The following is a 25,210-nucleotide window of genomic DNA, read 5'->3' on the forward strand; positions in this document are numbered from 1 at the left end:
AGATTCCTTGGCAATTCAAAGAAGTGCAGGGAAATTCTCCCCAGTGTCCTGGTCAGTATATATCCCCCAACCAACTTCATTAAAATAAAGGTTTTCTGGTCAGCACATCATTGCTGTTTGTGGGACTTTGCTGCACACAAGTTGGCTACTACGTTTCCTATATTACAATAGTAACTACACGTCAAAGGACTTCTTAGGTTGTAAAACACAATTTGAGAAATGCAATCACCTCCCCCACCCACCCAAATAGCAGACACAGCATTTTCTGGATTTGCATCTCTAGACTCCAATGTGCATTACTGACAGACTTGAAATAATTTTGGCTCTCAGCCAACTTTCCCAGCACTAAATCAAAAAGTGGCGAGGGGAATGAAAAGCATACACCATCAACTAACCCACTCGTGAAAGGCGAGTAGCAGTCAAAAACTATGATCCAGCTGTCCTATATCTGCATCAGGAGCCTTGGTGCGTCACAGAAAGGGAAGGATTCTTTGGCGAGTACTTTCACCAAATGATGGTGCACATCTGCCAGATGTTGGATGATGGATAACATCAATATCACATCTCTATTGAGCAAGAGGGGATTTCCTGGATTGTCACTTCTTTATAAATTCATTCTTTTATGACATCACTGCCAAGGCTATAATTTATTGCACCTCCCAGTTGCACTTAAGGCAGTGGGGACTGCCTTCTTCAACCATTGCAGTCTATGCGGTACTCTCGGCTACAGTTTGGTGCAACTGAGCGGCTGTTATCTAACAGGTCAACCATTTCAGAGGGTCGTTAAGACTAAACCACATACTAACACACTAAGTCAGGTAGACATAAAAGTGGGTCGCAACGAACTATTTAGACCTGGACAGGGTTTTCTTTTGGCTTCCTGACCAACATTTATCCCTTGTGACACCACCGCAGCAAAAACATGTATCTATATACCACCTTTAAAATGTAGTAAAGTGTTTCATATAGAGGCATTATAAAACAAAATAAGACACCAAGTCACATAAGATGACATTAGGACAGGTGACCAAAAGTTTAACCAAAGAGGCAAGTTTTGAGTTTCTTAGGAGGAGGAAAATAAGGTAGAGAATTACAGAGCATAGGGCCTGAGGTAGAGGGGTGGAAGGGTGTAGCAAGGGTATTTCAGTGGTTTATTTTTACACTTTCATGGGATGTGGGCATCACTGGCTAGGCCAGCATTTATTGCCCATCCCTAATTGCACTTGAGAAGATGGTGCTGAGCCACCTTCTTGAGCTGCTATAGTCCATGTGGCTTAGGTATACCCACAGGGCTGTTAGGGAGTGTGTTCCAGGATTTTGACCCAGCGACAGTGAAGGAACAGCGATATGTTTCCAGGATGGTGTGGGGCTTGGAAGGGAACTTGCAGGTGGCAGTGCTCCCATGCAACTGCTGCCCTTGTCCTTCTAGGTGGTAGAGGTTATTGGTTTAGAAAGTGCTGTCGAAGAAGCCTTGGTAAGCTGAAGTGCACCTTGTAGATGGTAAACACTGCTGCCACTGTGTGTCAGTGGTGGAAGGAGTGAATGAAGGTGGGAGATGGGGTACCCATCAAGTGGACTGCTTTGTCCTGGACAGTGTCGAGCTTCTTGAGTGTTGTTGGAGCTGCACTCATTCAGTCAAGTGGAGATTATTCAATCACACTCATTACTAACATAGGGTCTAGACAGCTGACGGCATGGCCACCAACAGTGGAGCAATCAAAATTGGAGATCAAGAGGCCTGAATTAGAGAGAAGTGCAGGTATCTTAGCAGGTTTTGGGTCTGGAGGAGATGAGAGATAGGGCGGGGACCAGGTCAGAGGTATTTGAAAACAAGAATGAGAATTTTAAAATTGAGGTATTGCTTAAATGGGAGCCAGTGTAGGTCAGCAACCACAGGGGTGATGTGATGGCAGAAGAGTACTAGATGACCAAGTTTACACAGGGTAGAATATGGGAGTCCAGCCACAAGTGTATTGGGATTGTCTAGACGAAACAAAGACATGGATGAGGTTTTTAGTAGAAGAGCTGAGACAGGAGTTGGGCAATTGTTGGAAACAGGCAGTCTTCGCGAGCGCACAGAGGTGTGGCTGAAAGCTGATCTCAGGTACAAATACAATAGAGGCTGCGACCAGTCTGATTCAGCCTCAGTCAGTTGTCAGGAAGAGAGATGGCATCAGTGACACTGCAGAAGAGTTTGGCATGGGGACCAAGGACATTGGCTTCAGTCTTCACAATATGTAATTGGAGAAAATGTCTGGTCATCCAGCACTGGATGTCAGATAATCAACCATGAAGACTCAGCGTGTAGAGGTCGCTTTTAAGGTCCTCAGCATCACAGATTCCAGTCTTTAGCCAATTCAATTCACTTGATGTGATATCGAGAAATGGCTGAAGGCATTGGATACTATAAAGAACCTGGGCCCTGACAACATTCTTGCAATTGCACTGAAGGCGTGTGCTCCAGAACCAGCTGTGCCCCTAGCCAAGCTGTCCAGCACAGCTTCAACACTAGCATCTACCCAACAATGTGGAAAGTTGCACAGGAATGTCACAAAAAGCAGGATGAATCAAACCCGGCCAATTACCGTTCTATCAGTCTACACTTGATCAAAGTGATGGAAAGTGTCGTCCACAGTGCTATCAACAGCATTTACTAAGCAATAACCTGCTCACTGGGGTTCCGCCAGGACCACTCAGCTCCTGACCTCGTTACAGCCGAGGTCCAAACTTGGACAAAAGTCCAGAGTTGAAGCGAGAGTAACTTCCTTTGACATCAAGGCAGCATTTGAAAGAATGTGGCATCAAAGGGCCCTAGCAAAATTGAAGTCAATGGGAATCAGGGGGAAAACTCTCCACTGGATGGGTGCTGAAATGGGGATGTTCACAAATGATTGCACAATGATCAGCACCATTGAAGTAGTCCTTGTCCAAATGCAGCAAGACCTGGACAATATTCAGGCTCAGGCTGATAAGTGGCAAGTAACATTCACGCCACACAAGTGCCAGGCAATGACCATCTCCAACAACACAGAATCTAATCATCTCCCCATGACATTCAATGGCATTACCATTGCTAAATCCCCTATCAACAACATCCTGGGGGTTCTATTGATCAGAAACGGAACTGGACCAGCCATATAAATACTGTGGCTACAAGAGCAGATCAGAGACTGGGAATTTTGCAGACAGTAACTCACCTCCTGACTCCCCAAAGCCTGCCCACCGCCTACAATGCACAAGTTAGGAGTGTGATGAAATACTCTCCACTTGCCTGGATGAGTGCAGTTCCAACAACACAAGAAGCTCAACACCATCCAGGACAAAGCAGCCTGCTTGATTGGCACCCCTCTCCACCAACTTAAACATTCACTCCCTCCACCATTGACACACACAGTGACAGCAGTGTGTACCATCTACAAGATGCACAACAGCAACTCACCAAGGTTCCTTCGACAGCACCTTCCAAACCCAGACCTCTACCGCCTAGAGGGACAGGGCAGCAGATGCATGGGAACAATGCTGCCTGCAAGTTCCCATCCAGGTCACACACTGACTTGAAACTAGGTCGCCATTCCTTCACCGTCGCTGGGTCAAAATCCTGGAACTCCCTCCCTAACAGCATTGTGGGTGTACCTACACCACATGGGCTGCAGCAGTTCAAGGAGGCAGCTCACCACCACCTTCTCAAGGGCAATAAATGCTGGCCTAGCCAGTACGCCCACATCCCATGAATGATTCAAAACTGTACACGGGACTGCATATAAACACAGCTAGGTCAAAGGCTTTAAAGGTCCAGCCAGAAAATATTATACAAGCCACTAGACAAACTAATATGAGTCCTTCTCCTCTTGCAAAATCACAATGTTCAGCTTGTGCAAGTTCAGGCAGCTTTAATCAATCTTTTGTTTTCACCTTCTGCAGCTTATCATACATGCATCACGAACTACATCACTCAAGATAACAAACTAACTAATAACATTACAGTGCAAGTTTCCCCAATGACTCAAGCTGCGAATGGCCAAATCATACAGACCTTAAAGGTCCCAGGCTCTGCCTCTAGTGAGTATCGAGCTAACTGACCTCAGAACAGGATAGTTACCGCTGGCCTCAGTATCCCAGGCTAGGGAATAGACAGTAAAAATATAATCAGGATTCCTGCTCCTAATCATTATCCAGAAACTTCTACTGGAAGTATGCATATGCCATTGAGATGAAGGCAGGATTGAATTCAATTGCAATGCCCCTCTGGTAGAACTGTCTGTCACCACATTATCCTAGCACAACGTGGTATAAAATAGTTTTCAGAAAAAAGAAAAACTGGCATAGAATGCGCATGGATGGTCTTTTATTCTGTTTGATAATGCGCCACTGATGCACTTTAGGACATTTTACTACGTTAAATGAGGTAAATGCAAGTTGCTGTTACATTAACTTTTTCTACAACCTCCGAATTCCTCACAAGACTTAAAATTAGAGCAAACATTCTCAAGCAGAATGTAATACTCATCTGGCAAGGCTTATGGCAGGCTGGGGTGTCTAAACACATTGCCAGGACTTTGGGACCCAATCTAAGCCTCAAAGTCTACTTTTGCTGCCAACTTGCTGGTTTATCTTAAATTAAATGAGTGTAAGGATTCAGAAAGAGTTGTTACTAACATTGTTTGTTAATTGGTGGAGAAACCCAATATTAGCTTGTATCAGCAGTTTGAAATTTATGTTATGTTACCAGGAATTTAAGCTTTGTATGGTGGACCTCTTTCCTCCATCTGCGGAGGTTCCATACTGTGTACCTATGCAGATCACAAAGGCAATTGTCCAGAGATACCCAAGTCAGAGTGCTAACTATAAACGTAGAGTCACTGAAGTATAAGTTACTTTTTGGTGTTGCTGAATTACAATATAACTCTGGAGTGGGGTTCTGAACAGACTCCAAGAGGCAATGAATGAGACCACACCTTCCTGCCCAACACTAACCCCCTCCCCCATCCACACCACCCAACCCACCCCACCCCACCCCAGAAGGCAATCATACACTATTGAGGCTTAAAGAATGTGCAGGGATCCCTTTTGAAACTTATCTACAAGTAATTTAAAACACACAAAGAGAGCAGACAGACTTTATTCTCAATGTAAGCAGGGGAGTTCTGTCCATGTCTGGACGTACAGAGGTCTCTCCTGGCTGGCAGATATGCAGTTGCCGCCACAGAGCACAAAATCAGCATTAACTGAGGCAGCTGCTGCAGCTACTGGTCTAAGACTTCTTACAATAAGAACTATAACACAATACAAAGTATTTACTCAATAAGAGGTTGAAGAGACTTGCCTAAAGGAATTCATTGGGAGCTATTCCAGTTTACAGCATAAAAATGTGGACTGCCCAATTTAGCAACAGACCCCATCATGAGCGGAAGTTTCAAAGCCTATTCACAAAGCACATATGAATTACAGCTCTACTTCATCTTGCAACATTCGGAATTTCAATCAAGCTAGTGAAAACCTTTAGTTCTATTTGAACCTTGGAAGAAAATCATAATAATTCAATATTTTGTAGATCAATGGGTAGAGTCAATACCAGCATTGTCAGAACAGCGAACCTAGGCTAATATATGACAAATGGCTTGCTGGAAGTCAGTCCACCATCTCTGGCATATCAGTCAAGCAGTTCCAGTTGCTCACGTCTCACTTAAAGCTTTAAGATTCTCTGAAAACTATTCTGCAGAGAGATTATAAAGTCCTATTAAGTTGGCTCAGCAAAAACCTCAAGGAAGCTTTATCATTCTCTTGTTGTGTTGCTTTACATGCTACCTGTCAGAGTCCTCCACTACTTTGATCCTTTTTTCCTCCAATCAAATAACAGCAAAGTAGAGAGAAACACAAATATTGCATTGATTAATTGAGTGCAGGAGCAGGAACAAAATTAACCCTCAAGGAAAATGAATACTAATTGTAAAGTTAAGGATTGGTGACTTGTGCTATCATTAAAGTTGAATTTATGACTTGAGCGAATTAACCTTAGAATATTCGAATCACTTCATTGTAAACAATGGGTTCTGTGGTTGGGGAATGTTTGGGGCAAGAGATCCAAAATGGACCATGTTCAGGGTTCTTTTGTTTCTAACTTTTAGGTTTTAAGAATTTCATTCAGAAATTTTTTTTTAATGTTTGCAAAGAAAAAAATCCCTTTGTACACTTACTCATTGTGGTTCTTATACTATTCTACAATTAATTAAAAACACATTCTACTTAAGGTTTAATCTGGGTTACATGTTTCATTCTCCCTAACAGACTAAGTCATGATGCACTATCTACAAATACAGACGGAGTTACTCAGGATCATTTATTGTTAGATTTTGAGAAAAGCATGTATGTTAGCATTCAAATATCTTTCTCCAACCCTACACACACCCACCTTCACCACACAAATAAACAGTTAAGAATCATTTTAGAATTTGCCTGCAATAAACTGTGCTGACATGCCTTTCATTGTTCAGAGCAGGATGTTAAAACAACTAAACAGATGAGACTGATTTGGTAGGTGAAGTATTGGGTAAAATAAAACTACTGCAATCAAGATCCACCAAGTCATCATATTCCTACAGCAACGAAGCAATTACTTTATCTGCAAATAACATCCATGACTTATTGTACAAAGTCATCACTGCACTCTGCTTCACAAAACTGACACCAAAAACCTCAATTTCATTTTCCAGTCACACTGAAGAATTGCACTGTCACCCACATGATAGGAAAGACAGTTAAATTTACCAGAATGCAGAACCTCCTAAAAAAAATTCCATTGATGACAATAGAGGGCATAGATGGGAAGGAGACACCCAATTTCGCAAGTTTCGCCTACTATAAAGCACTGTGTTTACAATGAAATGACTTGAATGTTCCAAAGTCAATTCTCTCATAAGAGTCATAAATTCAACTTCCCTGACAAATGATAGAAGACAAAAATCAAATTTTCCATTTCTCAATTAAAATTCAGATGATCAAACTCATGGGTTTTACCGCACAAGCCAACATCCCAAACAGATTAACATGCTGGATGTGTGGGAAAACAATTTAATTCTCAACCTGTGGGCAAGTTCTCCCGCTGGAAAAACAAGGGGACAGCAGTCTTTATCATCACAGGAGACTTTGAACCACACTAACGTACTTCACCTGACCCAAGAAGAGCTCCAATCCCCATTACATGATGAGTGAGCAAAAGCAGATTAACTAATTCAGCCACATGGCAATGAGTGATTTTAAGAACTGAGAGAAAATGTAACGAAGCTGGTGAAAATTAGTTTGCAACTTGGCCAGTCATGCACGCTGTTTTATTGTAGCTGTTGAAAAGTTCAAAAGTTCTATAAAGTTTAGGTTAATGAAAACTTAACTGAGAAACTTGAGCAGAGTTTACATAGGCCTCCCGAGTATGAAGCAGAAGAAATCAAAGCAGTTCTGCATAAAATAGTCTCTTAACATGGCAACCTCATTCAATGCATACTGGCATTGCACACGGACATTTCATCCTTTTTAAGAAACAAATGTTTATCCCATCATCTGAAAGGCACCAATTTTCCACAAAGTTACAAGCATCCTTTACTCACCTTGAACAATTCCATGTTTTGCTCTAACTATACTACCTGACAAATCATTTCAAACATTCATCACTTCTTCGCTTAACAAAGTGCTTCCTGGCACTGGTTTTCAATTTACAGCTCACTAATTTCCAATTGTGTCCTCTGGACCTAATTTCCTGGCTTGCTTTGAAGTTATCTTGGGTCATCTACAAATAGAATATTTTCCTTCTCCACTCCAGCAAATCTTTTCCTCTCAATGTCATTTGACTCCTCACTGGATGTATAGCTCCACCAGCACCAGTTACCCCCAGTGACTGTCTTGGATGTAAATATCAAGCTATTGAATCACAAGGGCATCACAGCTGAACCTGCTCACCCTACACTCTTCACTAATGACCCATGCAAGAAAAGTGACAACCCTGGTTCCCCATTTTAAATCAAATTATACCATTCCACCAAGATAAAGGTAACTCACCAATCACCAGAGGTGGAACTTGGGATCTTGCTACTCGCTCAATACCTACTGAGCTATCGGAATGGAATGCATCTACATCCTTAAACATTCTCTCCCCTTTAATGTGTAGAAAGATCAAGGATATATTTCCAGATTATCACCACCAAACAAGCAGCTGCAAAGCTAGGATAGCCTGCTGATTGTCACTCTATATGCCTTATGTATGTGTACTATGTATAACTTAATCACAATTCCTAACTGAAGCTCTCATATTTGAGATAGTCAACCATTATAGCTCCCCAAAAGAATGAGCAGATGTTTATCCAAAACAATTTATACACTTCTCACATCTCCTCACATATAGGAAGACTGGTACTAGTAAAGAATGTACCAGTTTTGATGAGGGAAATGTTCCAAGTAATACAGGGAAAAAAAAAACAAGGTATTAAAAGGGAGAAGGGTTTAAGAAACAGTGATATGGCTGAAACTGCAGTAAAGCCAATGGCTGTGTTCCTTTGAAATTAGCGAAGAATGATTCAACAATTGTAAAGGTATAAAGAAATGAAAATAAAAACCCAATAAAATTAAAATAAGCCTCTCAGTTGTGAACATTTATAAAGCAACTTTGAAATATGCCACTGCTCCCAAAGTGAACATTTTTACAAGACACTTACGGATGATTTTATTTTATTCATGGGATGTGGGCATCACTGGCTAGGCCAGCATTTATTGCCCCATTCCGAATTGCCCTTGCGTTTAAGAGTCAACCACATTGCTGTGGGTCTGGAGTCACATGTAGGTCAGACCAGGTAAGGATGGCAGATTTCCTTCCCTAAAGGACATTAGTGAACCAGATGGATTTTTACGACAATCATTTCATGGTCATCATTAGACTTTTATTTCCTGATTTTTATTGAATCCAAATTCCACCATCTACTGTGACGGGATTCGAACCCAGCTCCCCAGAGCATTACCCTGGGTCAATGGATTACTAGTCCAGCAATAATACTACCAAAGGTCATTCAGCCCATCTTCAATTAATCTATCTAAAATGGGCCCTCATTGCTGCACCTAATCATTTTCAATTCCTAGACTTCTCCATTTCAAGTTTGATCGTTGTGAAGTAGCAGCAACAGTCCTAAAATTACCTTTTGCAATTTTAAACTCCTGCCCTTTTGTCCTCTTCCCACGATTTAAAGTAGCATTTAGATTAACTTTTCCTATTCCTAGAAGCCTGCATAAGGCCATCTCTTTCTAAACCCTCTTTGCAGGATAAGAAGTCCAAGACTCCAGTTTTTCCGGAAAACTCAGATCTCTGATATCAGGAATCAGCCTCTTGGCACTGCGTCCACTACTTGAATGTCTCCTTTGTTTTTCTCAGCCACTAGCACAAGAGATAGTATTGAATGGAGGGTTGGGCCAGAGCACTGTAGAGTTTGATTATAACTTCCACTGATTTGTACTCTTGTTTTGGCTAAATAGTTCAGTGTTCCATTAGTACTGTTATTTGTTGTTATGTATTGGATGGACATGGAGTGTCAAGTTCATCGGTCTTTTAACTTTATCCTCATCTACTTTAACACTGTGTATGGAGCAATCACCCATTTTCCCTTCTGATTTCAGTGTTTTATGAACATACAAATTAGGAGCAGGGGTAGGCCATTTGGTCCCTTGAGCCTGCTCCGCCATTCGATAAGATTATGGCCAAACTGATTGTGGCCTTAACTCTTACTTCCCTACCTACGCCCATACCCTTTGACTCCCTTGTTAGTCAAGAGTCTATCTACCTCTGCCTTAAAAATATTTAGTGACCCTGCCTCTACCACTCTCTGGGGAAGAGTTCCACCCACTCATGACCGTCAGAAAAAAAAATTCTCCTCATCTCCATCTTAATGGGAGTGCCCTTATTTTTAAACACCATAAGGGGAAACATCCTCTCAGCATCCATCCTTTCAAATCCCCTTGTGATCTTTTTGAAACATAAAATCCTCTCTCATTCTTCTAAAGTCCAATGGATACAAACCCAACCTGTCCAACTTTCCTCATAAGCCCCTCATCCAAGGAATCAATTGAGTGAACCTTCTCTGAACTGTTTCCAATGCAATGATGTCCTTTCTTAAATAAGGAAACCAAAACTGTACACAGCACTCTCGATGCGTTCTCACCATGCCCTGTACAACTGTAGCAAAACATCGCTGCTCCCTTGCAATAAACAACATTACTCCATTTGCCTTCCTAATGGTCTCGTTTGATCAAATAGATAGCAGTACAGAAAGGGTTTCCTCGATTCATTCCTGGGATGAAGGGCTTATCCTACGAAGAAATGTTGAATAAGTTGGGCCTGTATCCACTGGAGTTTAGAAGAATGAGAGGTGATCTTTGAAACATAATATCCTGAGGGAACTTGATAAGGCAGATACCAGGTACCAGGAGGATGAGGGAAGACTAGAACTGGGCGACACAGTTTTAGAATAAGAAGTCTACTTGTTTAAGATGGTGACGAGGAGAATTTTTTTTCTCTGAGGATCATTATTATATGGAATTCTCTTCCCCAGAGAGCAGTGGAGGCTGGCCCCATTGAATTTATTCAAGGCAGAGTTAAATAGATTTTTGACAGACAAGAGTGTCAAGGGTTATGGGAAGCAGGCAGGCAGATGGAGTTGAGACTACAACCAGATCAACCATGATTTGATTGAATGGCAGAACAGACTCGAAAGGCTGAATGGCCTACTCCTGTTCCTATGTTCCTGCTGTATCTGCATATTAACCTTGTAATTGATGTACCAGGACACCCAGATCTCTCTCTATCAGCGAGTTCTGCAATCTCCCTCCATTTAAATAATGTTGTTTTTCCATTCTTCCTGCCAGAGTGTACGAGTTCACATCTTTCCACATTATACTCCATCTGCCAAACCTTTTCCCACTTACTTAACCAATCTATATCCCTTTGAGGACACCTTATGTCCTCTTCACATCTTACTTTCCTACCTTTCTTTGTCATCAGCAAATTTAGCAACCATGAAGTCATTGATACAGACTGTAAATAGCTGAGGGCCCAGCACTAATCCTTGTGGCACTCTGCTTATTACACCTCGCCAACCCAAAAGTGACCTATTTATACCTGTTTCCTGTTAGCTAACCAATCCTCTATCCATCCTTACATCATGAGCTCTTATATTTGTTATTTACTTTTTGAGAACATCACACTTTATTATCTTGGTGCACTAAACTAAAGCTAAAATTGTTTGCCAGCCTGCCAGCCACATAACATTTTTTTTATTATTCGTTCATGGGATGTGGGTGTCGCTGGCTAGACCAGCATTTATTGCCCATCACTAATTGGGCTCATTAGAGGGCATTTAAGAGTCAATCTCATTGCTGTGTGCCTGGAGTCACGTGTCAGCCAGACCAGACAGCAGATTTCCTTCCCTAAAAGGACCTTAGTGAACCAGATGGGTTTTTATGACAACGGCTTTGTGGTCATCATCAGACTTCTAATTCCAGGTTTTTATTGAATTCTAATTTCACCATCTGCCGTGATGGGGTTTGAACCTGGGTCCCCAGAGCATCACAATGAGTCTCTGGAATACTAGTCCAGCCCAGTGACAATACCACTATGCCACCGCCAAGTTGTATATGAATTGATATAGAGGAATTTATCCAAAAAGCTTCTATAACAACAAAAAACTTTCACAGATTTCTAAAGTACTCAATTAATTCTGTTGCAAACAATTCTTCTTGAATTGCATTTGTCAAACAAGGTCTTTGGAGGGCCTTTCTTGCAATAATGGCAAAGTCTCATAACCAAAAGGAGATGGGGTGAAATAATGCAACCAAATGCCAAAATATGGAAAAGCAAAAGTGACAAAGAAAGTATTCCTAGCTTTCAATGAGTGAGTTAGTGCCTTTAGGTGTCAGACTTGAGTCAATGCTAGTAATCTTGGCCAAATCAGAAGGTTTTGGGTTTAAACTCAACTCTAGGCTGACACTTCAGTGCCACAGGGAGAGTGCCATAGTTGGCAGTACCGTCTTTCAGATGAGGCATTAAACCGAGGCTGTGTCTGACCCCTCAAGACGATGTAAAAGATCCCATAGCACCGCTAAGAATATTAAGGGAGTTTCCAGTGTCCTGGTCAACATTTAACCCCCAGCCAACACCACCTAAAACAGATCATCTGGTCATTTATCTCAGCATTGTTAGCAGGTCCTTGGTTGTGTCACACTGATTACATTTCAACAGTACTTTGGTTGCAAAGGGCTTTAGGACATCCTGATGTTGTGAATGACACTATATTAAAGCCAATTATTTGTGCAATAAAGGGAACAAAATAATTTGTATTTATTTGGTATCTTTCACATTCTCACAATGTCCTGAAGTGCTTCACAGCATTTGAAGTGCACTCTTATGTAGGCAAATTATTTAGCCAATCTGCACAAATCAAGATAAATGACCAGTTAATCTGTTTTGTTGGTATTTGTTGAAAGAGAAAAGGACTTGCATTTACCTAGTGCCTTTCATTACCACAGGATGTCCCAAAGTACTTTACAGCCAATGAAGTACTTTCTCTTTTGAAGTAGTCACTGTTGCCAGAAACGCAGCCGTCAGTCTGGGCATAGAATGTTCCCATAAACAGCATGAAAATAAGGTAATCTATTTTTTGTGACACTGATCGACAAATATTAGTTAGGACACCAGCGGTAACTCCCCTGCTCTTTGAAATAGTGCCATGGGGTCCCCTGAAAGACAGTATCTGCTAAAGTGCAGCTGGAGTGTCAGCTTTGATTTTTATGCTCAAGTCCTGGACTGAATCACAACCTTCTGGCTCAAAAGTAAAGTGTTACAACTGAGTCAGTTGACAGAAGAATCAAACGGACTTGAAACGTTAACTCTATCTTTCGCTCCACAGATACTGTCAGACCTGCTGAGTTTTTCCAGTACTTTTTTTTGTTTCAGATTTCCAGCATCCGCAGTATTTTGCCTTTATGTTATCAGAAGAATGTTGGTAAAGAGACCAGAAGATCTCCCTGAACGGTGAATACTTCCTAGAGTTCTTTTATGACTATCTGAACAGGCAGCTGGGGCTTCAGTTTTAATGTCTAGTGTGAACGACAGCACCTCTGACAACGCAGTACTCATTCAGCACTACACTGAAGCAGCGACTCAGATTGGATCGTGAAGTTCTGGTACTGGCCTTAAACTCACAACATTCTGACTTACAGGCAGGGTGAAGTGAGTCAAACTGACAAGTTACAATTGGCATAAGGGCAGTTTTATTATCAAAAATACAACATCTAAGTGTAGCAGTCACAATGTCATCAAAATACAGAGCTGTTAAAACTGAACTGGGAGGGGCATCTTTCAACAACATCATACCAGTCTGGTATTGACCTTCTCAAAGTGTGGTAAATAATTATTTTCAACATTAATGTTGAAAACCTCTGTGGACCTGTACCTAAAGATGATCACTCTTTACAGCTGATATCCGGTGTGCAGCATAGCACAGCAAGCATTTCTCACCCAAACACTCAACAGAAATAAAAAAACAACAAACTATTTTTCCAGGCATTTCTCCTATGCTCACAAGATTTTAAACATAAACTACTGTTTTGTTGCTCATCAATCCATTTATCTCTTTGCTGTCCTTCCTCAATTCTTTTCATTGCTCTCGGCTCATTCCTTATCCCCTTGTCTGTTCCACTTCTCTGATGCCCAAAGTTATATTATCAAGGATCTCCTCCAAATATGGCTTCCCTTCTCCCTTTGTTATTGCACTTGCATTTAGTGGACACATCAGGACCTTCACGACAGTGAGACTACTTCCTTCTCACAGGAAAGCTGGGATGGCCTGACAGCTGCAAAACTCTCGAGTCCCAGTGCGGTGGAATTCATACTAATGCTGCAGATATACAGCCATAAAAACTAAGCAAGGACATTTTCAATCGTGAAATGAGGTTGGTGGGATGGAACCCAATTGCTGGACTGTACAAGCAGCCTTGCCGGTGATGAAAAAAACAAAATCACACCATCTGTCAGTGAGTTTCCTATTTATACACTTATCAGAGTAGCACTGCCACCACACTTTTTAAAGGGACTTTCTAAGACACTGGGATGAACAGCATTGCTTTATTTAACGTGTTTCCAAAGTTGGGGTTACTACAAACAGGAACACAGTAAGCACTCTAAAAAATCTGACTGCTTATTTAGCACCAAATCAGAACAATCCCTGCCTCTCGGAGAAAACGGTGAATCTTACTTAAAAGGGAAGAGGCTACTTCCGGATCAAAGTGAAGCCAGAATCACTGTACTACAAAAGCACATGGCTATGCTCTATCATTTACAGTTCAATAGCTTTCATTTCCGCATTAAAAAGAAAAGCATTGAAACACGTTTTGGGGCACTGGGCAGCAAGTGAACTGCAACAAAAATGGTGGTGGCGCGGAAGGGGAAAAAGGTCAGAAGGGGGCAAAAGCATGGTTAAAGAGGAGTCTTAGATCCATCAGGTGGCAGAGAACCAAGCCGGAAGACAGGATTACAATTGTACACCTACTGCTGTTGTACATCATGTTCCAGTTGCAGGGGGGCGAAACAGTCATTCCGTTCATACTAAGTTATTAGCTCTCAAGTAGCTTCAATTATAGTATGAGAAATTCTTCGCCAAACTAGACAGCCTACCCTTTGTTATTATCCAAAAACAAAGCGCTTGATCTGATTCAGAGCTCCAGCCTCCAGATACGTATTTGCAACAGTGCAAGTCACGAAGTTAAGTGGGTCTGCGAGCAGGCATTTCCCTCACTGCATTTACCCAAAACCTACACAGCAATCTCAAAAGAGAAAAAAAGGACAAATTCGTCATTAAGGTCGCTGTTTGCGTAAATAAATCTCAAACAACTAGGAGTGTGACGCACGGCAAATTCAGAACAGAACCACCATGGCATGTGTGTATACACAAATATATAAATAAAAGAGGTAATTTGCTGCAGTGCTCAGGCGCTGTCAGGAAGCAGCACAGACCTCAGAAGTAACTTTTTTTGTGAATTAAAACGCAGCTAGTCACGTGGAGCGGCCGCAGCTTCCGCGAGCGCCGGCCACGCCCCCTCCCCATTGTGACGTAACGGAGGCCAGTTCCCTCCCCCTCCCCCTAGGTTCCGGACCGCGCTGACGTCACACACGGCTCGCGGCCGACACGGCGTTCGGAGCGGCCCCGCGTGCCGGACCTGTTGCAGCCCCCGGGCCCCGGGCCGCTCCGGACAACAAACCCCCTCCCCTCCCCCTCCCCCCAAAAAAAGAGCGGGCAGCAGCTCTCGGACAATCCGCAAACAAAAACTTTCCACACGTACACACCCCCTTTTCCTTTTGTTCTAAAGCTTTTTAGCAATGTTGAGCAAAAGGGACAAACAAAAACATCGCATATAGGCTTTTAAATCATAAAGAGATTTCCCTCCCCCTCAATAAAAACTTCAGCAAAGACATCCCTGCAATGCGTCAGATGTTCTTTAAAATACACTCCAGTTCGTGTGCGTGTTTTTGTTGTTGTTTCCCGTGGTGCCACATGAATGTTGACGGTCGGTTTCTACCGATTCAGCAATTTGACAAGTTACAGATGGACAATAAAGCGTCAGGGAGGGACCGAGCCGGGGGCTTGTGTGGTATTTTTTTTGACGGGGGTGGTGGTGGTGGTGGGGGGGGGGGGGGGGGGGATCTGGTGAAGAGTGTGTAGCTGATCGAAGTCGCTGCATGGAACCGAGTTGTGTGAAGTGTGGTGAACGTGTCACCTTCCTCATTTAAACACTACCGTCTGCCGAGTCAGAGGTCACCGCAAACCCAAAAAAAGAAACTCCGGGGGGGGGGGGGGGGTGGTAATGAAGAGAAACCTTTTCCAATCCAAATTGCAATGGAAGCCTTTCAAACATCTGCAATCTCTCCATTACCTAAAGGCCCTGAATAATTCACATCCGCCGACTGCAGACAGTAACCCTTTCTTTGAAGAATGGTGGTTGGAGAAGGGAAGAGGAGGAGGAAGGGGGGGAGGGAAGGAGGGGGGGGGAGGGGGGAAAGAGAATGCAAACATTGCCACAAGATTACAGCGTGACCATGTGGCAAACAACAAAACCAAAAAAAAATGAAGTACCCCCAAAACATTTTGTTGCAACTTGCTATAATAACCTAAATAAAATAAAGGTAGGAGCTGCGGGATAAATGGTGGAAAACGTAGTCCAGATTGGGGGGGGGGGGGGGTGGAGAGAGGAGAGAAGAGAAACCTGCTTGGAAATAAGAGTTCAACAACAAGGCAATGCAGGTTGCCATTAATCCAAGCAGAACCAAACGGTGGCGGCAGAAAGATCCAAAATGGGGGGCAAAACATGGGGGAAAATCCTGCAGAGGAGCAAGAGTGTGGCGTCGCTGGATCACCAGGCGAACAAACGGCTCTCAAGTATATTGGGGGGGGGGGGGGGGGGTTGGAAATCGCTTCCCTTTCCTCCCTATAGAAGCAGCTTCGCAAATACACAGGCCGGATCAACAACCACTAAACAATTAGATGTGATCCGGTAAGGGACGGGCCAAACTGTCACCGAATCTCACACTCTTCTCTGTAAACAGTAACGTAAAAAGATAATCCATTAAAATAAAATACAATCATTATTGTCTCTACGGTTGCGAAAATAAAAAGGAGAACAGTACAAAAGGGGATACCTTGCAGTATTTAGCAGCCAAAATCATAAACAAAACAAAAATGCCTCGAGAAAAAAAAAGGGGGAAATGTTGAAGCCCAACGACCTCCTTCAGGGGGGGGGGGGGGGAAAGGGAAGATTAAAAAAAACTTCTCAAGTCACTTACTAATCTTTTGTGAATTATATTCCTCTTGGGTCTTTCTCTGGTCATCCTGTTGTCCCAATTTTCTTTGCGAAGAGGAGAAAATTCCACATGAATCAATCTCGTCGATGTGGATAAGCCCTGGCTGGTCTATATTTACAAAGCTCCCTCTCCGTGCTTGCCGTGCCTGTTCGCCTTTTGATTAAATCCGAAGTTGGGAGGGAGGAACAAAAAATAAATAATTCACTTCAATAAAACATTTTTTTAAAAAAAAACTCGTCGACACCAGGTACAGTTACTGCTCCCGGGGAACACGAAAAAGACTAAGTAAAAAATAAGCTACGTGTGGTGAAGTTACATCTTGAATAAGAAAAAAACATGGGGGAAAGAGAGAGAAGGGGGAATAAAATAATGTAGTCACGTTCTGTGCAGAGAGACAGACAGAGTCTCAAACACACACACAAGTCAGGCTCATACTCACACTCCCACCAATCACATCCCTTTAACTTTAAATGGCTACGTTAGGACGCTCCCGGCCACGCACACTCAGTCAGTATGGCCCCTGCCGGAGAGCTCAGGAGCTGCAGTATTGGCTGGGACTTCCTTGTTACTGTCTCTCTTCTGTCCTCTCTCTCTCTCTCTCTCTCTCTCATTATCTCTCTCTCTCTCTCCCCCCCATATCCAACCTTCAGCATACTATCTGCGTATATTCAAAAAAGTACAAGTAGATGACACAAAGATGGGTAGGAAAGCATGCTGTGTAGAGGACATAAGGAGGTTGCAGACAGATATAGATAGATTGAGTGAGTGGGCAAAAAATCTGGCAGGTGGAGTGTAATGTGGGAAAATGTGAAGTTGTTCACTTTGACAGGAAGAATTAAATGGAGAACAACTGCAGGATTCCGAGGTGCAGAGGAATCTATGTGTTCTAGTGCATGAGTCACAAAAAGTTAGTGTGCTATTACAGCAAGTAATTAAGAAGGCTAATGAAATGCTATCCTTTAGTACAAGAGGAATTGAAGATAAAAGTAAGGATGTCTAACAGCATCAGTGGAGAGAAAAAAAGAGTTAACATTTCGAGTCCATAGACTCGAAGTGTCAAAGAAGTGTCATACGGACTCGAAACGTTAACCCCTTTTTTCTCTCCAAAGATGCTGTTAGGCCTGCTGAGTTTTTCCAGCATTTTCTGTTTTTGTTTCAGACTTCCAGCATCCTCAGCATTTTGCTTTTATAAAAATAATGGTGTTATGCTTCAGTTCTACAGGGCATTGGTGAGACCACATCTCGAGTGCTGTGTGCAGTTCTGGTCTCATTTAAGGAAGGATGTAAATGCATTGGAGGCATGTTAGAGGAGGTTTACTAGGTTGATTCCTGGAATGGGTGGGAAGTCTTATGAGGAAAGGCTGGACAGACCACTGAAGTTTAGAAGACAAAGGGTGGGACCAACTAATCCAGGGAATCCTGGATGTCAAGGGATATACAGGATTGGATAAAGAGAAAAAGGGAGGCTTATGGCAGATACCGAGGGCTCAAAACCGCAGGAGCCCTAGAAGAGTATAGAATGTGTAGGGGAGAACTTAAAAAGGAAATTAGGAGAGCAAAAAGGGGGCATGAAAAAACATTGGCAGGTAAAATAAAGGAAATTCCAAAGTTATTTTACAAGTACATTAAGAGTAAGAGGATAATGAGGGAAAGTGTAGGGCCCATTAAGAATCATAGTGGTAATTTGTGTGTGGAGCCAGAAAACATAGATAGGGTTCTAAGTGAATACTTTGTGTCGGTGTTCACAACTGAGAGGGACGATGTGGGTATGGAAATCAGGCAGAAGGACTGTGATATAATTAAAGAAATTAACATAGAACGGGAGGAGGTTCCAAGTGGTCTGGCAGGCTTAAAGGTAGATAAATCTCCAGGCCTGGATGAAATGTATCCCAGGCTGTTGAGTGAGGCAAGGGAGGAGATAGCAGGGGGGCTGGCAATAATTTTCAATGCCTCTCTGGCCACAGGAGAGGTGCCAGAGGACTGGAAGACAGCCAATGTAGTACCGTTATTCAAGAAGGGAGGAAGGGTTAAACCAGGGAACCACAGGCCAGTCAGTCTAATCTCAGTGGTGGGGAAACTATTGGAAGCAATTCTGAGGGACAGAATTAATCTACACTTGAAGAGGCAGGGATTAATCAAGGACAGTCAGCATGGTTTTGTCAAAGGGAGTCATGACTGACCAATTTGATTGAATTTTCAAAGAGGTGACCAGGTGTGTAGATGAGGGCAATGCATTTGACGTAGTCTACTTGGACTTCAGCAAGGCTTTTGATAAGGTCCCGCATGGGAGACTGATAACAAAGGTAAGAGCCCATGGGATCCAAGGCAATTTGGCAAATTGGATCCAGAATTGGCTGAGTTGCAGGAAGCAGAGGGTGATGGTGGAGGGGTGTTTTTGTGACTGGATGTCTGTGTCCAGTGGGGTTCCACAGGGATCGGTGTTGGGTCCCTTGCTGTTTGTGGTATATATAAACGATTTCGATGTTTGCCAAATTGCTTGGATCCCATGGGCTCTTACCTGTATCAGTCCCATGTAGGGACCTTATCGCCTGCTGTACGTCAAATTCCCTAGATACAGAATAAACAGGCTGGTCAGATGGGCCGATCAGTGGGAAATGGAATTTAATCCAGATAAGTGTGAGGTGATGCACTTGGGCAGGACAAACAAGGCACGGGAATACACGATGAATGGTAGGAGCCTGGGAAGTACCGAGGATCAGAGGGACCTTGGTGTGCATGTCCACCGGTCCCTTAAGGTAGCGGGAGAGGTAGATAAGGTGGTTAAGAAGGCATATGGGATACTTGCCTTTATTAGCCCAGGCATAGAATATAAGAGCAGGGAGGTTATGCTGGAACTGTGTAAAATGCTGGTTAGGCCATGGCTAGAGTATTGTATGCAGTTCTGGAATCCACATGATAGGAAGGATGTGGTTGCACTAGAGAGAGTGCAGAGGAGATTTACCAGGATATTGCCTGGGCTGGAGAGTTTTAGTTATGAGGAAAGATTGGATAGACTGGGGTTATTTTCCCTAGAGCAGAGGAGATTGAGGGGGGACATGATTGAGGTGTATAAAATTATGAGGGGCATAGATAGGGTAGACAGGAAGGAGCTTTTCCCCTTGGAGGAGGGATCAATAGCCAGGGGGCATAGGTTTAAGGTAAGGGGCAGGAGGTTTAGAGGGGATGTGAGGAAGAATTTTTTCACTCAGAGGGTGGTGGGAATCTGGAACTTACTGCCTGAAAGGGTGGTAGAGGCAGATACCCTCATAACATTTAAGAAGTATTTGGATGTGCACTTGCGATGCCTTGGCATACAAGGCTATGGGCCTAGTGCTGGAAAATGGGATTAGAATAGTTAGGTACTTGTTTAACCGGCGCAGACTCGTTTGGCCAAAGGGCCTTTTTCTGTGCTGTAGAGCTCTGTGGCTCTATGACTTTATGACTCTAGTGAGGGGTGACCTGATTGAAGAATACAAGATCCTTGACAAGGTCTTGACAAGGTGAACTTGAAAAGGATGTTTCCTCTTGTGAATAAGTGCAGAACTAGGGGGCACTGTTTTATAATTAGGGGTCACCCTTTTAGAACAGAGATGAAGAGACATTATTTTCTCTCAGAGGGTCATGCAACTTCGGAATTCTCTGCCTCAGAAGTCAGTAGAGGCGAGGTCATTGAATAATTTTTAGGCAGAGGTCGATAGATTCTTGTTAGGCAAGGGAATCAGAGGTTATCAAGATAGGTGGGAATGTGGAATTCAAAGCACAAACAGATCAGCCATGATCTTATTGAATGGCGGAGCAGGCTTGAGGGGCTGAATGGCCTACTTCATTTCATATGTTCATATGCTCGTAAAGACTTGCATTCGCATGGTGCCTTTCACAACATCAGGGTATCCCAAAGCACTTAACAGCCAATGAAGTACTTTTCTCGAGGTGTAGTTACTATTATAATGTGGGAAATGCAACAACCAGCTTGCGCCCAGCAAGGTCCCATGAATGTGATAATGACCAGACTATTATTTTTTTAATGCTGGTTGAGGGATAAATATTACCCTACCCTTTTTCAAAATAGTGCCATGGGATTTTTTACATTCACCGGAAACAACAGATGGTGGCCTCAGTTTAATGATTCATCTAAAAGATAGCACCACCCTCAGTACTGCATTGACTTGTTAGCCTGCATTTTTGTCTTCAAGGTTCTGGAAAGCACAATCTTCTGATTCAGAGGCAATGACTTGCCACTGAGCCGTGGCTGACACCTGTAACGTTGAAATGTATTACACAAATACTGTGCCCAACTCTTCCCACATCCACACCAAAGGAGGGGCCTTGCCTGCTGCCAGAGCAAATCAGAAAATTGCATTGCATCAATGATTTTTTTATTATTACAAGATTACAGGTTCCAGCATGAATTCAGAAAATTTAGGCTACCCCCTTCTGATGGGAAGCAGAAAATCAACTGGGAATACATGGCAGGTCAGCATGTGTAAAGGAGAAGGACAAGTTAATGTTTCACATTGTATATCTTTCATCAGCGCGCAAATAAATTCAACCTATGGTTATTAGCTTTGCTGAACTCAAGTACAATGCGAAAAAAGAGTTGAGTAACTGATTTTGGAAGTAAATACACAAAAATGATGGTGACAAATTGCTGATTTAAGGAGTGTTAGGAATTCATTATTTGCTCAGGTTTCAGGCCTGACTTGCATTAGAGGCCCATTATATTCCAGTCCAATTCTGTCCTTGTTCAGTACTTACACCGGCACACTTTCTAGGGATAACTTTTAGTTTGATAATACACTACACTTCTAATACACTGTAATAGGGGATGTTTAGGCCTGTGTTTCTCCACTTAGTTACTCCCATACATCAGACATGTTATTACAGAATATACAAAGTGTAAGGCAGCAATTAACCCATAGAGCACAATTCTGAGGATGGATTGCTGAGACTCCTCTCAAACTGTAATGCTATCAACAAAAATCTTAGATGGATGCCTTCTCACTCACTAGTAACTCAGCAGGAGAATGGCATATGGCATAGGTAGAATAAAAATTAAAATAAAACAATAAATTATAAATAAAATTTCCACCATGACATTAAGAGTCAACAATAATAAGATTTGGCATTGACACACATAATGATTATGAAATCTTACCTGACCCTGTCTGTCCACTGGCAACTGGAATAGTGCAAGCACCCTCCCTACACAAAAATATTTCTACCTTGAAATGCTCCTTTAGTTCCATAGTGACTGGAATTATTTCCACAATACTGTACAACAATGAGTTTCCTTTCACTCCAATGAAAACAAATAGTGGTAGATGTATATTACTGTTTCTATTTCACAAATGTAAAAACCCATAATTTACTAACAATTTATAAAGGTTGACAGTTTGAGAAATGATTAACAGCATTATTTGCTTCAGTGAATTATTGTTTTTAATTTCACTGCAGCAAGTTATCATGTTGGAAGCAATGAAATTATTGACAATCTTCATAAGGAATAAATATAGGTTCTTACATCCAACGTTACATATCTGTGTTCTCATGTATCTGAGCTCTGACAGATTTTTGCATAAGTGAATGAATGGCTCACTTTTATACTCTGATGTCACCTCAGTCTACTGTTAACTAACTTTGTTACTTTGATTTCTAAATATCCAGATTATTTATGCAACAGTGCAGCAAGTTTGTTTCATAGCATGTCATTAAACTTATAACTTTGCTCGACAAGTTAATATTACAGGCAAACTAAGTGACTGAATTGGGCAACAGTTCTATTTCTGTTTTCAATGCAGAATCTATTCACAAAATAATCACTGACATCATTTGGGATAACCAGTTTTATTCTTGCTAATTTTCTCATCCAATTTTTATCCCTTCCTTGTTCATTCCATGCAAGGTGGTGGATGGTTACAGTTGCAAGGATGTTGGTCAGCCTGCTGTACTTCTCCCAAGTGCCCGTTATTTGTATGTGAGCCAAGAGTGCATATCAGTAGGCTATTCAACTATGGAGGGCATCCTGAGAAAGCCCAATCCAATCCTCTCCTGACATCCACCCACATGATTTTCCATCAAAGGGTTGCTGAATCGTGATCAGTAGCAGGAAAGTTGGCTGATTTTACCTTCCCTAAACTGGGGTGCCGAAGCCTGAGATTAGCTAATTCAACAGAGATTGATGTGGGAAATTTGACTCATGACCATTAGCTTCATGCTTTATGCCAAGTCATTCATAATTTGGAGTCATCTCAAGATTGGGGGTTAGCATTTCTTTGCAGATACATCAGGGACTGTTAGCAGATGGTCAAGTCAATACATGTAAAGTGTATCAGATTAGCAAAAACTCATTTTTTTTCATACACCACTGCAAGCAACAAACTGAGGAGACTGGATTTTCCACCCAGTGATTACAAATAAAAGGAATATTTGTTCCCAAGATCTGGTGACTTTTTATAAAGAGGTCTTAGTGACCTTAGGGAATTCTCAATGGTGTACTATTCAACTTAATTTGTTCTTATGCCCCCTTTATAGTAAAAATCTGCTGCTAACTTAACCCTACCTCTCAAAAGAAAGTCAGAAACATTGCTAACCATTGTTCTATGTGGTTTTATATCAGTTTTCATTGAATCTTCATGCCCTCTCAACCCTGAAAAACCGCTCAATTATAAAGCAATCGCTACTCAGGTTTAGGCATACCATCTCAGCTCAACCTTCTCAGATCTGGGCTCAACTGTGATGCTCCCCATCGTGAATTTCACCTATTGAGCTCACAGACAAAGCACGACCAATTAAATGAGGTACTGGGGAACTTCATTCATTGGTGGAACAGTAACCCGGTATGACTCCACGCCTTCAGGAGACAGCCAGAGAAAACAGAAAAAAACAAACATCAGATGTAGTGATTTTCATTGTGTACATGAACAACAACTTGTATTTATATAAAGCTTTAAATGTAGTGAAACATCCAAAAGCACTTCACAGCAGCATTATCAAGCAGGATTTGACACCAAGCCACTTAGGGCAGATGGCCAAAAGCTTGGTCAAAGAAATAGGTTTAAAGGAGGATCTTAGAGGAGGAAAGAGAGAGAAGCAGAGAGGTTTAGGAAGTGAATTCCAGAGCTTAGAGTCTTGGTGGCTGAAGGAATGGCTGCTAATGATGGAGGGAATAATATCAGGGATGCTCAAGAGGCCAAATTTGAAGGACAGCAGATATCTCGGAGGTTTGTAGGGCTGGAGGAGATGACAAGCATAGGCAGGGCCATGTCCATAGAGTCATGTGAAAACAAGGATGAGTGTTTTAAAATTGAGGTATTGCTTATCTGGGAACCAATGTAGGTCTGCAAACACAGTGGTGATGGGTAAATGGAATTGCTGCAAGTTAGAACACATGCAGCAGAGTTTTGGATAACCTCAAATTTACCAAAGGTAGAATGTGGGAGGCTGGCCAGGAGAGCATTGGAATTGTCAAGTCCAGAGGTAACAAAGGCACAAATGAGGGAATCAGGTGATGTTACAGAGGTAGAAATATGTGTCTTAGTGGCGGTACCTGGTCAGAAGTTCATCTTAGGGTCAAATACAACACCAAAGATGTGAACAATCTAGTTTAGCCTGAGACAAATGCCAACTCGGGAGAGGGATGGAGTCAGTGGCTAAGAAATGGAGTTTGTGGCACGGACTGAAGACAATGGTTTGGTCTTCTCAATATTTAGTTGGGGGAAATTCCTATTCATCCAGTTCTGGATGTCGAGCAAGCAGTCTGACAGTTTAGAGACAGTGGAGCAACCGAAAGAGGTGGTGGTGAAATAAAGCTGGGATTCAAATGTAAAGCATGCTCTTGGAACTATATAAAACAGTTCAATGTGATGATATCACTATTTAAAGCCTCATTGCATTTATGTCCATTTCGATGAAGTCCTGTAACTTGAGCCAGGATTTTTCCCTCATCGGGCGGGCTCGGTGGGGGCGTGTGGGAGTGATCGGGAAGCTGACCACTGCCCACGATCGGGGCCAGGCCGCGATTTCACACTGGGGGGCCAATTAAAGCCCACCCAGCGTGAAATGTGTGCGGCAGCGCTCAGTGCTGCCTGTGTGGGTGGGGAGGAGGGCAAGTGTGCATGTGCGTGCTGGAAAAGCTCCCTGAGACACAGAGCTGCCTCAGGGAGCTGAAAAGTTTAAGAATTGAAAATAAACAATTTTAAACTGTTAAAAAACATGTCCCCTCATGTAACTCTGTCACATGAGCAGGGACATGTTCTTAACAAAATGTTAAAATTTATATTTTGTTTTTAATTGCTATTGGAAACCCCATCCCACCTGTGGATGTGATTTCCT

General features: G+C 42.4%; 1 protein-coding gene across 2 annotated transcripts in view; it reads right to left on the minus strand.

The window, feature by feature from the left end:
* The window catches only part of jarid2b (jumonji and AT-rich interaction domain containing 2b), a 409,246-nt gene extending 391,877 nt beyond the window's left edge, over nucleotides 1-17,369 (minus strand). Inside the window, exons 1-2 of one of the 2 annotated variants that reach the window (XM_078539218.1) lie at nucleotides 17,319-17,369; nucleotides 16,862-17,032 (exon numbers count right to left, since the gene is read on the minus strand). In XM_078539218.1, the coding sequence (XP_078395344.1) occupies nucleotides 16,862-16,906 (45 nt within the window). In that variant the 5' untranslated portion in view covers nucleotides 16,907-17,032; nucleotides 17,319-17,369. The other variant, XM_078539222.1, reaches the window with a different exon arrangement.
* Nucleotides 17,370-25,210: the final 7,841 nt, after the last annotated feature.

Source organism: Cetorhinus maximus, chromosome 3, assembly GCF_964194155.1.
Source record: "Cetorhinus maximus chromosome 3, sCetMax3.hap1.1, whole genome shotgun sequence".
In the NCBI taxonomy this organism is placed as follows: domain Eukaryota; kingdom Metazoa; phylum Chordata; class Chondrichthyes; order Lamniformes; family Cetorhinidae; genus Cetorhinus; species Cetorhinus maximus.